Genomic DNA, 16,729 nt, shown 5'->3' on the forward strand with positions numbered 1-16,729 from the left:
TGGAGTCCTATTTCAACCAATAGGACTGAGACTTTCACCATCCAATCAGAGCTGAGAAGCTCCAACCAATCAGAGTAGATCCATTTTGACCAATCACTACAGTGCTTTTTGGACCAAACCGCAAGTATTTGGCATTCTCATTTGCATGAGGACGGACCAATCAGGAACCAGGGATGAGGACTCTTGTCTGTATAAGCCACCCACCCTCTGGCTCAGATAGCAAACTTTCCCTCTAGGCCCAAAAATAGAAGACTGAGACTCCCTGGCTGAGCTGAAACATGAAGATACTTCACCAGAGTGAGCAGCACCACTTGCCCTCAGGGCAGCGTCGCTGCCTGTTTTCACAGCCGAGCTGCACCACCACTGAGCTGCGCCATGGCCTTGCTCTTTTCACAGCTACGCTGAATCACAGTTGAGCTGTTTGCACTAAATTAGGTTTCCTTCTACACCACTCCTCAAATTGGGAATACCTGTTAGTGTTAAATTGGCACCAATGGCCATCAGTTGACAGTTCTAAACACTACTTTTTATCCATGTTAGCAGAATCAATACTCCCAACTCTGCAACTAGTCTGAGGAGGATGGTTTTCTCCTGAGTCAGACTCAGTGTTCTGGAAGCAGTGACCCTTCAGAATGGGGGTGTGCATAGTGGCAGAGCATTGCAAAATTATTTCTTCATTTTCTTTCTTTGATCTGCATTTATTAAGAGCATGTCTGATACCAGACATCGGGCTAGATGCTGGTACTATAAAAACAAAGCAGAGGACAGACACATGAACCAATACTGTTAACACTGAAAAGCGCCACGTTGAAAGGTGTTCATTGGAGCCTAACAACACTGAGAGGAAGCACTTAACTGGCTGGAGAGGATGGGAAGCAGTGGCATTTCCCAAGGGAGAAGCCATTGGAAAGAATATTAGTTTTCTAGGCAGATAAGATGGGCAGTGCCTTCCAGGAAAAGGCAGAGCATGGAAAACAATGAGGAGGCAGAAATGAGCTGGATATTGGGAATCATTGTGGAGTTACAAGCAGGTAAGCAGAAGGGGAATCTTGGTGCCGGCCTAGGAGACATAAGGTCAGATCTTGAAGAAATGTGTATGTCATACTTAGAAGGTTGGATTTTATCCTTAAGAAAATGAAGAGATTCCTCCACAAGACATTATAAAAACAGGAAACTGTAGAGTAACACTACTCACGGAAGGCTTTTGTAGAGAGTGTCTTGTTATCAGAAATACTGGTGTCACTGAAAACCACCTGCACAGGGAGTGATGGCCAAGGTTAGTAATTCAGAGGAGACTGTGCACACAGGTTTATTTAAAAGGATCAGAACAGGGGGTAGGCTTGGGGAAACATAAAACTAGAGGATTTGAGAATCAGGGAGCCTAAAGCAAGAAGCAAACTCTGGTTCTCACCCTCACATGCAGTTTGGGAGGTGGAGATGGGGGATCTCTCGGTTCCTAAAGATCCAGGGCAGCCTTAAGTGGCTGCAGGATCTGTTCTCATGGTTGTCTTGCTGGCTTCTGGACCCCAGCATGCCAAAAGCCCCCCCAGCCCTACTTCCATCAGCCCTAACCAACAGCCCAGCCTCAGGCCCTAGGCCCTTTTTATTCTTTCTACTCCCCACTTTCCTGGAAATGGAACCACCATTTGACCAGCTTCCCAAACTCAGAAACTTAGTCATTATTTTCCTCCTCCTCCTCACCCTCCATCCCCTTTATCTGCTCTGTCACCAACTCATCAATCCTCCTGTTATCTTCTGGTTTTGTGACCCCCAACCTCATGGTTTCTGGGTCTTCCTAATCTTGACCCAAGACTTCCTTTTCTAAAGCCCTCTTTCTCATGCCACTCTCTGCTTGGAGCCCAGGGACTCTCCATTGCCCCATGATTGGTGCACACCTGCCACTCTCTGATTGTCTGACCTTGGGCATATCATTTAACTTAAATTTCCTCTCTATAAAGTGAGCTTGTTAGGTGATCACCTAGGGGCTTTGTATGGTTCCCCTGCTGCACTTTAGTCTCCTCACCTCACATCTGCTGGGATGTCTATCATCAGAAAGAAAAGAGATAAGTGTTGGTGAGAAAAGGGAACCCTGTTCACTGCTGGTGTGAATGCAGATTGGTGTAGCCACTATGGAAGACAGTATGGAGGTCCCTTGAAAAATTAAAAGTAGAACTACCATATGATCCAGCAATCCCACTTCTTGGTATAGATGCAAGAGAAACAAAATTATTAACATACAGAGATAGCTGCATCAACCCTTCCCCATTAACAGCAGTATTCACAATAGTCAAGTAACCTGTATCTGCTGATGGATGAATGGATAAAGAAAATGTGGTAAATGTAAAATAGACTATTATTCGGCCTTAAAAAGGAAGGAAATCCTGCCATTTGTAACTACATGAATGAACCAGGAGGGCATTACACTCAGGGAAATAAGTCAGACAGAGAAAGACAAATACTATATGTGTCACATATATGTGGAATCTAAAAATAAAAATAAATCAAACAGAGGAAACCAAGATGGCAGCATAGGTAAACACCGGAAATTGCTGCCTCCCACAACAAATTCAAAAATACAACTAAAAGACAAAACAGACATCATCCAGAACCACAGGAAGGCTGGCTGAGTGGAAATTCTTCAACTAGAAAGAAAGAGAAAAGCACACTGAGACTCAGAGGAGGTGGGGAAGTGCAGAGGTACGGAGGTGCATGCAGCAAGGGCTGGCAACTGAGGACGTGACTGTCTTTTAGAATCAGGAGGGAGTCACAAGCCCCCAACTGCTCTGAACTCCAGTTCCGGGTGAGTCTCTGGGGACCCAGACTCATACAGGGAGAAACTGAACTGTCTGGCAGCGGGCAGAACTCGGAACTCGAGGGCGGCTTTCTCTGAAAGGTGCTTGCAGCGATTACCAGGACACTGAGATGTGGGGCCCCTTAGGGCAGGGCTGAGGATTGGCCATAGTTGCTTGCTCCACCCTGTTGACTCCCTGAAACCCCGCCCCACCCAAGCTGTGGAAGAGGCTTTTGCATATGAATGCCCTGGCCCTCTGCACTCTAAAAATTACCTAACAAACTGCAGCTGGGCCAGACAGACCCAGAATTTCCAAGAGAAGGCCCAAGGCCTCACAGCAGCTTGCATTGCTTCACAGCTGGGCCTCATTTGGGCACCTCCAAACCCCAAACGAGGAAGGGGAATCTGCAGATCTCCTCGTAGCTCCTGCTGGGTAGCTTCAGGCAGAGGCTAAATTAGCACCTCCTTAGATCAAAGAGCCAGATTACAACTCCTCAGATCCATAAGGGACACATGCAGGGGGCAGACTCAGTGAGCACCAAAGCCCCACTGAAGCAAGTATTGCCTCATAAGGGTGTCTTCAGCACAGTTCTCCCACCGTAGACACAGCTGACTCTCACAGCCAATTGGCCTGGAGGTCAATTCCTCCCAGTGATACCTACAACAATCAAGGCTTAACTACAACAAGACTGTGCACATAGCCCACGAAGGGGTGCACCAAGATGTCCACTTCAGGTAACTGGGGAGGCTGAGCCACTGGGCCCTATAGGACACCTAGCACAGAAAGCCACTCTACCAACACAGGGAAGCAGCCAAAATGCGGAGACAAAGAAACAGGTCACAAATGACAGAAATGGAGGAGGAAAGCAAATGATTGGATATAGAGTTCAAAACCACACTTTTAAGGTTTTTCAGGAACTTTCTAGAAACTGCTGATAAATTTAGTAAGACCCTCAAAAAGTCTGGTGAGACCGCCGATAAATGTAGTGAGACCCTCAAGAAATCTAGTGAGACCCTCGAGGTTATGAAAAAGGACCAACTAGAAATTAAGCATACACTGACTGAAATAAAGGATATTATGCAGAGTTCCAACAGTAGACTAGAGGATCGTAAGAATCCAGTCAAAGATTTGAAATACAAAGAAGCAAAAAACACCCAACCGGAAAAGCAAAATGAAAAAAGAATCCAAAAATATGAAGATAGTGTAAGGAGCCTCTGGGACAGCTTCAAGTGTACCAACATCTGAATTATGGGGGTGCCAGAAGAAGAGAGAGAGCAAGATATTGAAAACCTATTTGAAGAAATAATGACAGAAAACTTCCCCTACCTGGTGAAAGAAATAGACTTACAAGTCCAGGAAGCGCAGAGAACCCCAAACAAAAGGAACCCAAAGAGGACCACACCAAGACGCATCATAATTAAAATGCCAAGAGCAAAAGACAGAGAATCTTAAAAGCAGCAAGAGAAAAACAGTCAGTTACCTACAAGGGAATACCCATACGACTGTCAGCTGATTTCTCAACAGAAACTTTGCAGGCCAGAAGGGAGTGGCAAGAAATATTCAAAGTGATGAATACCAAGAACCTACAACCAAGATTACTTTATCCAGCAAAGCTATCATTCAGAACTGAAGGTCAGATAAAGAGCTTCACAGATAAGGAAAAGCTAAAGGAGTTCATCACCACCAAACCAGTATTACATGAAATGCTGAAAGGTATCCTCGAAGAAGAGGAAGAAGAAGAAAAAGGTAAAGATACAAATTATGAACAACAAATACACATCTATCAACAAGTGAATCTAAAAATCAAGTGAATAAATAATCTGATGAAAAGAATAAACTGGTGATTATAATAGAATCAGGGGCATAGAAAGGGAGTGGACTGACAATTTTCAGGGGGGAAAGGGGTGTGGGGGTGCGGGAAGAGACTGGATAAAAATCATACACCTATGGATGAGGACAGTGGAGGGAGGGGGGGAGGGCGGGAACCGGGTGGAGGGGAGCTATGGGGGCAAAAAGGAGGAACAACTGTAATAATCTGAACAATAAATATTTAATTTAAAAAAACAACCAAAAAAACAAGTGAACCTAAAAATCCAATGAATAAAAAACCTGATTAACAGAACAAACTGGTGAATGTAATACAATCAGAGGCATGGAAAGGGAGCAGACTAACAATTCTTCTGGGAAAGGGGTTGTGGGGGGTACAGGAAGAGACTAGACAAAGAACTTATACTTATGAACGAGGTGAGTGGGGTGGGCAAGTCCTGGAGTGGGAACCAGGTGGAGGAGAGCTATGGGGGAGAAAAGAGGAACATCTGTAATAATCTGAACAATAAAGATTTTTTTTTTAAGTAAAAAAAATTAAATAAATAAATAAATAAATCAAACTCATAGGAACAGAAAGTAGAGTGGTGGTTGCCAGGGGTGGGTGTGGGATAGGGAGAGGTGATAAAAAGGTACAAAGTTTCCGTTGTAAGGTGAATAAGGTCTGAGGATCTAAGGTGTAACATGTGACTGTAGTTGATGACATTGTGCTATATAATTGAAATTTGTAAGAGAGTAGAACTAAAATGTTCTCACAAAAAACAAACAATAAAACAAACAAAAAACTTTCCTGACAGGTCCAACCCCAACCCATACAAACCTGCTTGATCCAGGTCTCCTTCCCAACTAGGAACACACAGTCTAATCTCACCTGAGACCTTCTGCTCACAGTGCTCACACTACTCACACCCCAGGTAGTGCAGCAGGTGTGTAAATTGAGGTAGAAGCCTCAGTCACAAGTCCAGGCATGTGCTGTTCAGTGCCAGGAGTGGCATGTCACCTGGGTCTCTCTACCAGCTTGCCCTTTTCTGTGTCTGATCAGGACTGGGACCAGCAAGGGCAGACAGGATACATTATAGTGTCATCAAACATCACCTCATTCCTCACTAAATGTTTTCATTTTTCTTGGGACTATCACGGCTCTCTCACCAGGAACATCCCATAATTCGTAGTTTGTGTCTCCACCTCCAATTTATATGTGGAAGCCCTAATTCCCAATGTGATGCTATTTGGAGATGGGACCTTTGGGAGGTGATTGGGTCATGAGGTTGGAGCCTTTGTGAATGGGATTAGTGTCCCTATAAGAAGAGACAAGAGAGAAATTATCTCTCTTTCCATAATGTGAGGATACAAGGAAAAGTTGTCTGGCTATTAACCAGGAAGGGAGCCCTCAGCAAGAACCCCTCATGCTGGCACCTTGATGCTTGGGCTTCCAGCCTCCAGAACTATGAGAAATAATGTTTGTTGTTTAAGCCTGATTCAGTCCATTGCATTTTGTGATGGCAGCCAGAGCTGAAACAGGCTCCTTTGTCAGTGAATTTAGGTTTGTATTGACATATTTAAATGGAATCATCATGGGCCCTTCCTGTGCTCCATCCCCACCACCCCTCTTCCCCCAGCCATTTTAGTGGGACCTGCCTGTCCTTACCCCAGTCCCAGTGTTTGTATTTGCTCAGACAACCTTCTCCTTTCCTTAACAACTTCCTGTTTCTTCCTCTTGTTTTCTCAGCAAACAATCATCAGCTTCCAATATCTTATCAAGCCCTCTTTGGGTGAAGACCCATTGAGCCCACTTTTCCTGTTTACCAACCAGCCTGACCCTCATCTCTGACCTGAGCAACACCCTTCTTTGCTCTGGCCACCAGCAGCTATGAGTGGAGTTTCTTGTCACCTGCTCTATTCCACATAGCTCCTTCCCTTGCGTCCCCACTCCGGCCCCCAGCCTACTTAGACATAAACACAAGAGGGATATCATAGAAGTCTTGTGCAAATAGGGGTTTTAAAAAGCTGAACAGTGCATACCAAAACTAATCCAAACCATCACTGCAAGGGTACATTCGTGTGGCAGCCAGATCAGAGCCAACACTAGCATCCTCTGCTCCCTTGGAGTCTGTCTGCAGAACTTGCTCACCAGGCTGGTTTCAGATCACAAGCTGCATGCTCTGGTTGCCCATGGCAACCCAACTGTGCTGGAGTGTTAGCATTTGCAAATGTGTGTGGGCTTAAAATTATATTATTGATTCTGTCTAGAAGATGATAGCCTGATTTGTTTATAGATCTGAATAAATTACTATCCTTTACAAGTCTCTTTCTCTTTCTTCTCCCCGCTCCCCTAAATTTTAGAGAGACAGCAAACTGTCAGCAGATGGGAAATGAAATGTTTCTCCTAACAACCATACTAGAGAAATACATATTCAGGGCACCAGCCTGGGAAGTGGTTTGGGCATAACTGAACAGATAACAAATGGGATGGATCAGGAAAGGATGGAACTTATACTGGGGAGTCCCTTCTAAAGGGACCATCAAGTGTACTTTGAATCAGTGAGAAGCAGACAGGAACAAAGGGAGATGTAGGTTCACCCTGGACTTGATCAGTTCAAGATGAGCCTAAGCTTTCTCTTCTGTTTTCTTTGATGGGTGCTGTACACTCAAGCATATTGAGGTATTGCCCCAATTATTACTCCTCCCCGAATCCATGCTCCTTGCCCTATTACTCTGTAGATCCTCCCATACAAGGCATGATGTGCTAACCTTGACGATGTGCTGCCCTTGACTTTGGGCTTGATATTGTGCTTTGACTAACTAGCCAAAGTGGCAGCATGCCAGTTCTGAGCCTAGGCCTTAAGAGGCTTCATGTGTTCCCACTGGCTCTCAGGTACTTTTGTCATTACTGTGAGAAAAACTTCCTTTGGGTAGCTGCTGCCCTTCAGATGGGACCCAGAATGTGGAGCAGAGTCACTCTCATCAAATCCAGTTGCCCAACAGCAACACCCAGCCTAGATGAGCCCCTTAAGCCAAGCTGCAGAGGCATAAATAAGAAATGCTCATTGCCCATGCCACCAGGGTTTTGTAGGTGTTTGGCATGCTGCAGTGACTGACTATTTTCCCGTATCTTTCCAACATCACGGCCATCAGTGTTGATGATGGAAAAGAAAATACAGTATATCCCTCAGCTCTCACCAGGACTAGGGCAATAGTGTCCCAATTAGTCTTCCTATTTTAATTTCACCCCCCCCCCCCCACAATACATTCTACGTCAAGTGATCTTTTAAAAAACAGAAGTTAGATAATGTCAATCCTCTACTCAAAACCCAGCCATGCTTCTCATCTTATTCAAAGAAAAACTATGGCTTCAGAAGTTCTTGTGACCTGTCCTTCTACCCGCCCATCCTTACCTTCTACTCTCTTGCCCTCGTTTCTCTGGGAGCACAGTGACTTTGTTTTGGAGCATACAGGCCTTCTGCCCTTGTCTACTCTATGTGGAAGGCTCTTCCTCCTGGTACCCACAAGATTCTTCCCTGTTCCCTCACTTCGGTCATGAATTAGCTTGATGCTATCTTCTATCTCCTTGCCCACCCTGCCTAAAAGAGTGACCCATCACACTTCACTATCCTTAGTTTCTGTATTTCCCTTAATACTCCTTAATTCAATATTGGATTGTATATTTACATAGTATCTATATATATAAAAGCCTAAGTGACCATTACGACTGTTATGACCAAACAACCGGAATGACTGGTTGACCAGTTGCTATGACACACACTGACCACCAGGGGGCATATGCTCAATGCAGGAGCTTCCCTCTGGTGGTCAGTGCGCTCCCACAGCCAACCTCCTGTGGCCCCTCCCTCTGGCAGGCCTACCTCCTGCGGCCCCTCCGCCTGGCTGGCCAGTTGCCCCTCCCCCCCATAGGCCCCAATTTCTGGCCAGGCCGAGGGACCCACCTGTGCATGAATTTGTGCACCGGGCCTCTAGTATTATATATTAAATATATATTTGTAGTATATGTACATTTTTCTTTGTATTCTTATAACTGTCATTATAGCATACATTTGTTTATTAGTTATCAGTTTCTCCCTTTGGAACATAAGTTTCACCTACAGAAATTTCTCTTCTTTCCTGCTGAATTCCCATAGCCTAGAAATGAGGCTAGTGCAGGTAAAGAAAGTCCTTCAACCAGTGAATAAACTGTGGTACATCCATCCTTAGCAATAAAAAGGAACAAATTACTATAGATTACACAACATCAAAAATCATCTAAAATTCATTTTGCTAAATGAGAGAAGCCAGACACACATAAGGTTACATATTGTATGATTCCCTTTATAGGACATTCTAGAAAAATCAAAAGGATGAAAACTAGGGGTGTTACTTTTCTGTAACATGATTATGCTGTTGAATATAGTACTTCAGGCATTTGTCAAACGTTATAGCTCTGTACACCAAAAGAGTGAGTTTTATTGTATATAAATTAAACAAAAGCATTTCTGGATTTTCCTAAAATTCTACTTAACTTACTGTCTGATAGGGCAACTGTTGACTAGAGAGAGCTTCAGAAGCCCCTTTTAGATATGGCAGACACTCTCAGTTCACCATAGGCCTCACCACACCCTATGGTCTCCCACCTGGCCCACTTCCCTCATTTAGGTTACCTGCCAGGTCCCTTAGGCATTTGAATTTGAAACTCTTGCTTTTGAAAATAGCATAATTATAGTGCCATTATCTCTAGTAAAGATCAGGACACTACACTGTTCCAGCAACCTTGCCTGACCCTTCAGGCTGGGTTAGGCAAGCCACTCAGAAATTCCCTAGCAACCTATGTATGACTCTATTATATTGCTCTTCAGAGTTTGTTGACATTATTTTTCTGTATTAGAATGCTATTGATTCCAAGTGGAAGAAATTCAGCTCAATCCAGTTTTAATCAAATGGAGAAATGAATTGTTTCATGTGGCAGGGGTGGAGCTGGCCTCAGGGACACACTCCAGTCTCATCAGGATCCTCTCTTTCATGGGTCCTCTCTCATGTCGCCATTCTCTTGGATTGGTTGTCCCCAGGAAGCTGGAAGAAAGACTACAGGCACCTCTGGGTGTGTCTTCTTCTAGCCGCATGGCCACAAAGGAAAGAGAGCTCTACCACATCTCCCCTGGGGAAATTCTGGGATTGAACCCTGACTGTGACCAGAAAAGAGATGTACCAGCTTGGGCAGGGCATAGTGAGGTTTCAGCTCACATCAGAACCATGTGCTTGGAGTCAGCTGTAAAGAAGTGCCCCAAAGTAAGGCATACTGCTTTGGGCTGATAAAAAATTACATTTGCTAACTTGTCTTTACTTTCCACTAGTATCTCCAATCTTTAAGACTAGAACCCGTGTCTTTGATTTCTGTATCTAATACAGCACAGTGTCTGACACAAAAGACCTTTAAAAAGTATTTTTAAATGAATGTTGAATGAAGAATAAAGCTTAATTTGTCATAATCCTACACCTTGGGTTTTCTAGAGCAATCCCAATTTCATAAAATATTACTTTTCATTAGGATGATTCTTTAAATCCATAAGTAATTTTATGTTTAGTAAAGTGTTTTATAAAATTACATTTAGAAATTGTATTCATTATTTGGCACACTATTGGTTTTGGTTCAGAAAGTCTGGATCTTTTGTTGGTTATTTTTCTTTTTTACCTACAAATCCCTTTTAACACCTTCTCTAGACAGCTCTGTGCTGTTGGAGACTGACTCTTTGGGCTGCATCTCCCATAATACTTCCTGGTGGGCATCTGTTGGGCTTGGTTAATGGGAGCCATTGCAGGTCATTTATATCAGAGGGAAGGAGAAAGTGAGAGTGGAGTATTTCTTCCCCCTCTCGCCCTATTTCATGTCTCTCTTGCTGTGCCTACTTCCTTCATCACCACAGCTCTCAGGGGACAGCAGCTCCTCCACTCTGAACTTCAGTCACAGTGTTCATTCAGGCTTACAGACGGTGCCAGCTTTCTTCCATTGCTGCTTCTGCAAACCTCACCCTCAGAAGTAGCCCCTACAGTTAAGCCCCATCATGTGAAACAAGTGGGGTGGATGGGTGCTATTTCCCTCTTAGACCTTGACTGAACTATTAGCTTAACCCTAGCAGGTACAATTTGCCAATTAGAGCTGGGAGCCGGTCCATGCTTGCTGTTTCAAGGGACCTGGCATATATGGCATACTGTTCTTAATATGTTTGCTCACCTTCTTGGCACTATGTGTTTTAACCAAGGTCTCTGAGAAAGGTTGTTTTCCCAGGTAGGGATTTTCCCCTGAAGTTAGGGAGGGAATAAAACCTCTTAACTAAGTGCCAGGCGGGTAATTAATCACTTTAACTACGAACAATCATGCTTAAGCTACATAATCTTTACTCCCTGGAATGGAGATAAGAAACGCCCTAACCTTTGTAATAGAGATTGATAGGATTGAATCAACTGGTATAAATACAGATGTAACAAGACAGCAGAAGACAGAACTTAGAAGACAGGACTTAGAAGACAGAACCTACACACAGAACTTAGAAGACAGAACCTACACAGAACCTACAGACAGAAGAACTTCGCTGGAGAGAACATGGCAAAAGATCCTGGACTGAACCTGACTACAGAAATTGGCAAAAGAACATGACTAGAACCTGGTGACTGAACCTGGCTGGAGAACCTGGACAGAACCTGGCTGGAGAACCTAGCGAGGGAACATGGCTACAGAACCTGGCTGGAGAACCTGGAGAACCTAGCAAGAGAACATGGACACAGAACCTGGCTGGAGATCCTAAGCAGAACCTCTCTGGAGATCCAGACCAGAACTTGGCTGGAGATCCTGGCTGGAGATCCTGGCTAGGCTGCTGATCAACTGAACACTGTCTCCGTGTCCTTCCTTCTTCGCCGACTCCGTCTACGCCTTTGGGAACCCCTGGACCTGCTGGGGTTGGACCCCGGCAAATTAGGTCATTCCTCTAGGTCAGTGGGTCTTTCTCTCTGCACACTGAAATCACCTGGGGAACTTCAGGACAGACTGCTGCTGGTTTCCAGCCCTAGAATTTCTCATCTCATTGGTCCAGGAAGTGGCTTGGGCATCAGGATTTAGAATCTCTCCAAGCCCTTCTCAGGTGTAGCCAAGGCTGAGAAGCATTGCTCTGATTCATGCACCTCCTGTACAGAGAGACTTTTAGCATACAGTCACACCTCAACATAATGGACTAATTCGGGCGAATGCGTGTCTGTTAATGCTGAAAGTATGTTATATAGTAAAGTAGGTTTTCCAAATGTGTATGTTAAAAAAAGTTGATGTTAGCTTACCTGCTTTTACTTATGTAGACAAGTTTGTGTAATTAAAATTAAGTATGTATGAAGAGTTTAATTTCACAAAGTTTTCTATGTGTATCACTGTAATTTTAAATTTATACTGAATAGATCTAGCAAATGTGTGCATTCTCAAGTCACCATGTGTAAACTAAAGCACACAAACAAAGCTGGGGCATGGCTTAGCACACGTGGGAACATCAGCTGGCGTGCATTAAAACTGCTGTGGAAAGTCACACCATGCAACAACAGAACCAATTACCATGGGTGCTGTGGTGTGACCACGTGCTAATCATTTGCTGAATATTGTTTACAAGTGGTGACTCTTGGATTTAAATATGTAGACCAGTGGTTCTCAACCTTGGCTGCACATTAGAATCACCTGGGAATCTTTTTTAAATCCTGATTTCTGGGCCTCATCCTCTGGAAATTCTGTTTCTTTGTTATCGGGTGGAGCCACACGTTAGGAACAAAGAAACAGAATTTCCAGAGGATGAGGCCCAGAAATCAGGGTTTAAAAAAGATTCCCAGGTGATTCTAATGTGCAGCCAAGGTTGAGAACCACTGATGTAGACTATAGTTATAGATATGTAATATTTACTTATGTCGGTGAAATGACTACAGTGTTTTTTCCAACATATGACCTATTTGCTAAAATTTATTAAAAATAAGTGAATTAATAACAAAAAATAACCTGTTAATTTAATTATAAGCAAATGTTGGTTAAAAGCATTTTAAAATTAACAGGGCGTTAATTTTCACATATGACACACAGACCAGTAATTTTGTCCATTAAATCTGAAGTCCAAAGTCTGTTAAATCAAGGTTTGAAAAACTGAGGGTTTACTGTGTAATTAACAGTCAACCACACAGTTAACTCTTGAGCAATGTGGGTTTGGACTTTGTAGGTCAACTTATATGTGAATTTTTTCAATTGATCCTCACAGTTCAACTTAGTCAAGGGTCAGCTGGTGGTTGAGAGTCCACATATGCAGTGAACTGCCTTAAGTTCTATGCAAATTTTCACCTTTGTGGGCAGTTGGTGCCCCTAAACCCCCACATTGTTCAAGGATCAATTGTATATGATCCATTATGGTGTATTTATTTATTACAAATTATTGTCATCTTCAGTTAAAAGTAATGTTATTTTTCTACTCATTCGTGAAAGCATTTTTAAACAAAATAGAACAGGTTCAAACACTTATTCTTTTACTAGGGGCCCAGTGCATGAATTTGTGCACCTTGAAAGGAACTGTGGGCTGCAGACCCATCCTTCGTGCCCCTGCCTGTCCCCTCCCCCTGCAGCCACCCATTCCCCGTCCCATCTGCTGGCAGCCCCACTCCCACCAGCACCGCTCCCACACACTGAGGCATTGGCCCCGCTCGTACCCACTGATGGCGCAGAGTGATTGGGGCCAGCACCAGCAGTGGGTGCAAGCAGCGGCTGCTGGCCCTAGTTGCCCTCAAGAGCAGGGGGAGATGGAGAAGCCCTGAGGGGTGATCAGGGCCAGTAGCTGCCGCTTGCACCTGCTGATAGCACCAAGTGATTGGGGCTGGGGCTGGCACCGGGCACCGGTAGTGGGTGCAAGTGGCGGCTCTGGCACCAGCAGTGGATGCAAGTGGGGCCGGTGCTGGCAGCAGGTGCAAGCACCAGGCAGGACCACGGTGCACAGGAGCAAAGAATTTTCAGTAACCACCAGAGGTTCACCCTGATGACAACGACTGGTGTCCTGCCTTAGTCTGGTGCCCCCGCTCACCTGCTCCACCATCCCCTGCCATGTTCTGTGCTCTGCTGCTGACACCCGCCATGTTCCATGCATGCCCCTTAGTGGTTAGCACATGTCATGCTGACTGGTTGTTCGGTTGTTCAGTTGTTTAGCCATGCGGTCTATTTGCATATTAGGGTTTTATATATATAGATTGCAAGACTTGAAAGACAGAGACTCTGATATTAGTTATAATATAAAACCCAGACATAAGTTATTTCTAGGAATACACAGAGACAAAGTTACAAAGCAAGGTTGGAAATTAAGGCAAAGCAAACATATACTAAGCAAATACAAAGGGAAAAATATAAAGTCAGCATTAATATAAACTAAAATGTAACTCAAGGACAAAAGCATTAACAAGGTTAAAAAGGAAAAATGTAATGAGAAAAAGTTAATCAATGAACAAGTTGTGTATAAGTCATAAACATTAAGAGGTAAACAATATAGCAAAATCCCAGAAACATAAGCAGATATTGATGAAAAGATTTTTATTGTGGAATGTTTTTAATATTCTTTCAGAACTTGACAGTTCAAGTATATTATTAAAGAACAGATACAGAGGTTTGAAAAATACAATAAACTATACATTTTTTCTTTTCTTATATTTATGTAATACACAAATTACCTATGTACTTGACATAATAGAAAACTTTGCTAAATTTCCCAAAGCATGTTTTTGTACTTTCAAATACAAAATCAATATTAAAAATAGTTTTAATCCTGTAATTATTAGAAAATTAAGAAACCTCTTCCGCATAATTCAAAGAGGAAGTTTCAAAGAGGAAGTCTAAATTAAAATCACAGATTAAGTACCCAATAGAGAATAGGAAAACACTTTATTTTATTTTTTTTGTTAAGCTTCAACCAAGGATATTTTTAGAGAGAATGGAAGGGAGGAGGAGAGACAGAGAACATCAACGTGATAGAGACACACTCACATCGACTAGTTGCCTCACACAGGGGCCTCGCTGAGGATCAACCTGCAACCTAGGGCCCTTGACTGGAATGGAACCTCAACCCTTTAGTCTGAGGGCAGGCATTCTATCCACTGCCAAACAGGCTAAGGCTGAAAACACTTTATATTAAAACCTACTGGATACAGTTAAGAGCTTTGTTGGGATATGGGGTAGGGATTTATACCCTTAAAAGAAAACAAAATTACACAAAGTCACGAATATCATATTTGGAACAATTTGGATATTGTTTTTCCTTGATATTTATATAAAATGGCCCCATAGGCCCTTTCATTGATTTTCAGATTTTCTTCACTTGGACTGTTTTCCTTTTTCATTCATCCCTTTGTCAGTGTCATAGTAAGAGCGAATAAAGCGATCAAGAATTTTTCTGTCTGAAATTATGAAGAAAAATAGAATGAAAATTTCCATTTAACTATTTAAGTGCTAAATAGAGAAATTCTAGGAGAGAGGCAAATATCTTATAATAGTACTCTATGTACAAATTTGATGAAACCAAAGTAATCAAAGAATATTATGTCTAATGGCTAAAAAGGCACAGTTGTGTGATTATTGATTAAATAAAGCAAATAATATTCAAGGGATTAGCAAGTTTTTATGGAAAGAGCATGGGTTTGGGAATGAAATAGATGCAGGTTTCAGTTCTGCACTGGCAAGTATTAGCAAGTCATTTGACGTCCTTTTTTATTTTCTTATCTTTGAATTCAGGTAATAGTAGTTACCTTGCACAGGTGTGGGAATGGTTAGGAATGCTGTGTGTGAGGCACCTAGACAGTGCCTGGTCCATAAAGACATTCAATAAATACTATAGCTTTATCCTTTATCACTGGGTTCATAGTAGTACATAGTGATGGTAAATAACAGAGACCATTATTCCAAAAGTTCCATTGAGGCCAGGGCTGTTTTTCTTTCTACCAATGTTGGTAGGCTTTACTGTTCTTGAGTGTTAAATAACTATGGGAAGGACCTTCAATTCCTCTGTCTGGAAAACAAAGAATCTTGCCTGGCCTGAACATCTGTGGTTCCCTAATTCTAATTACATATTTTTAAATAGTACAAAGTAGAGCTGTAAAACTTTGCTCATGCCTAGCAATTGTCACCTGTGCAGCCCAAACCAGAATAACCAAAAAAAAGGAATAACGCAAATGACCACATGTTATCACGGTCGATGTTTCAAAGCCAGTGAGGTCTATAGATCAGATGTGTGTGTGTGTGTGTGTGAACTTGTTCCTGTTTTCTCTCCAATTAGGCTTGCATTTATTTGTTTTTGTGATCTCACATTTAATTTTGAACCACCCCTACCCTACCCAGATCTTTGGACCCCAGCATTTTTAAAATGGAATCTCACACTTTATGAAAATTTATACTTTATGAAAAGTGTAATGCACTAATCTTCCAGTGCAATTCAATGGCTTGACACCACATGTGTAACCCACACCCATATCATAGTGTAGATCATGTCCACTGCCCCCCAAAAAAACCATCATGCTTTTTCCCATTCAATACCTCCAACCCCAAGATAGTTAAGGTTCTAGGATCTCCTTCCTCATAGATTGGTTTTGCCTGTTATAGATGTTAGAATAAATTAATCATATAAAATATATTATTTGGTGTCTGGCTTCTTTTACTCAGCACACTGAGGTTCATACCTTGTTTTGAATATATCAATAATTCATTCTTTATTAGCTAGTACTACTTCATTATGTGAGTATATCACCATTTGTTGATGATGGAGATTCAGGTTGTATCCAGTTTGGGACTATTAAGAATACAGTGGTTCTAAACATGTTTGTACAAGTCTTTTTGTGGGCCTTGCTTTTTTTTGGAGGGGGGGAAGGGGGCGGTAAGTATGTAGAAGTGTAATTTCTGGGTCATAGAGAAGGTATATGTTGAACTTTATGAGAAACTTCCATATCTATTTCCAGAATAATTGTACTATTATACAACTACTAGCAATGTATTGCTCCATAGTGCCAATATTGGCTACTGTCAGTCCTAATTTTCAGCCTAAAATGTCTCTATTTTTCAATCTTATATGAAAGAGTTGATTTTA

The 16,729-nt window shown here is 42.5% G+C and overlaps 1 protein-coding gene across 1 annotated transcript in view; it reads right to left on the minus strand.

Moving 5' to 3' along the window:
* Nucleotides 1–14,204: 14,204 nt before the first annotated feature.
* The window catches only part of TEX26 (testis expressed 26), a 49,204-nt gene continuing 46,679 nt past the window's right edge, over nucleotides 14,205–16,729 (minus strand). The window contains exon 7 of the mRNA XM_036301115.1: nucleotides 14,205–15,050. Coding sequence (XP_036157008.1) covers nucleotides 14,968–15,050 — 83 coding nt within the window. The 3' untranslated portion in view covers nucleotides 14,205–14,967. The remainder of the gene's footprint in view (nucleotides 15,051–16,729) is intronic.

The sequence above is a fragment of the Myotis myotis genome, unplaced genomic scaffold (genome assembly GCF_014108235.1).
Source record: "Myotis myotis isolate mMyoMyo1 unplaced genomic scaffold, mMyoMyo1.p scaffold_m19_p_3, whole genome shotgun sequence".
In the NCBI taxonomy this organism is placed as follows: domain Eukaryota; kingdom Metazoa; phylum Chordata; class Mammalia; order Chiroptera; family Vespertilionidae; genus Myotis; species Myotis myotis.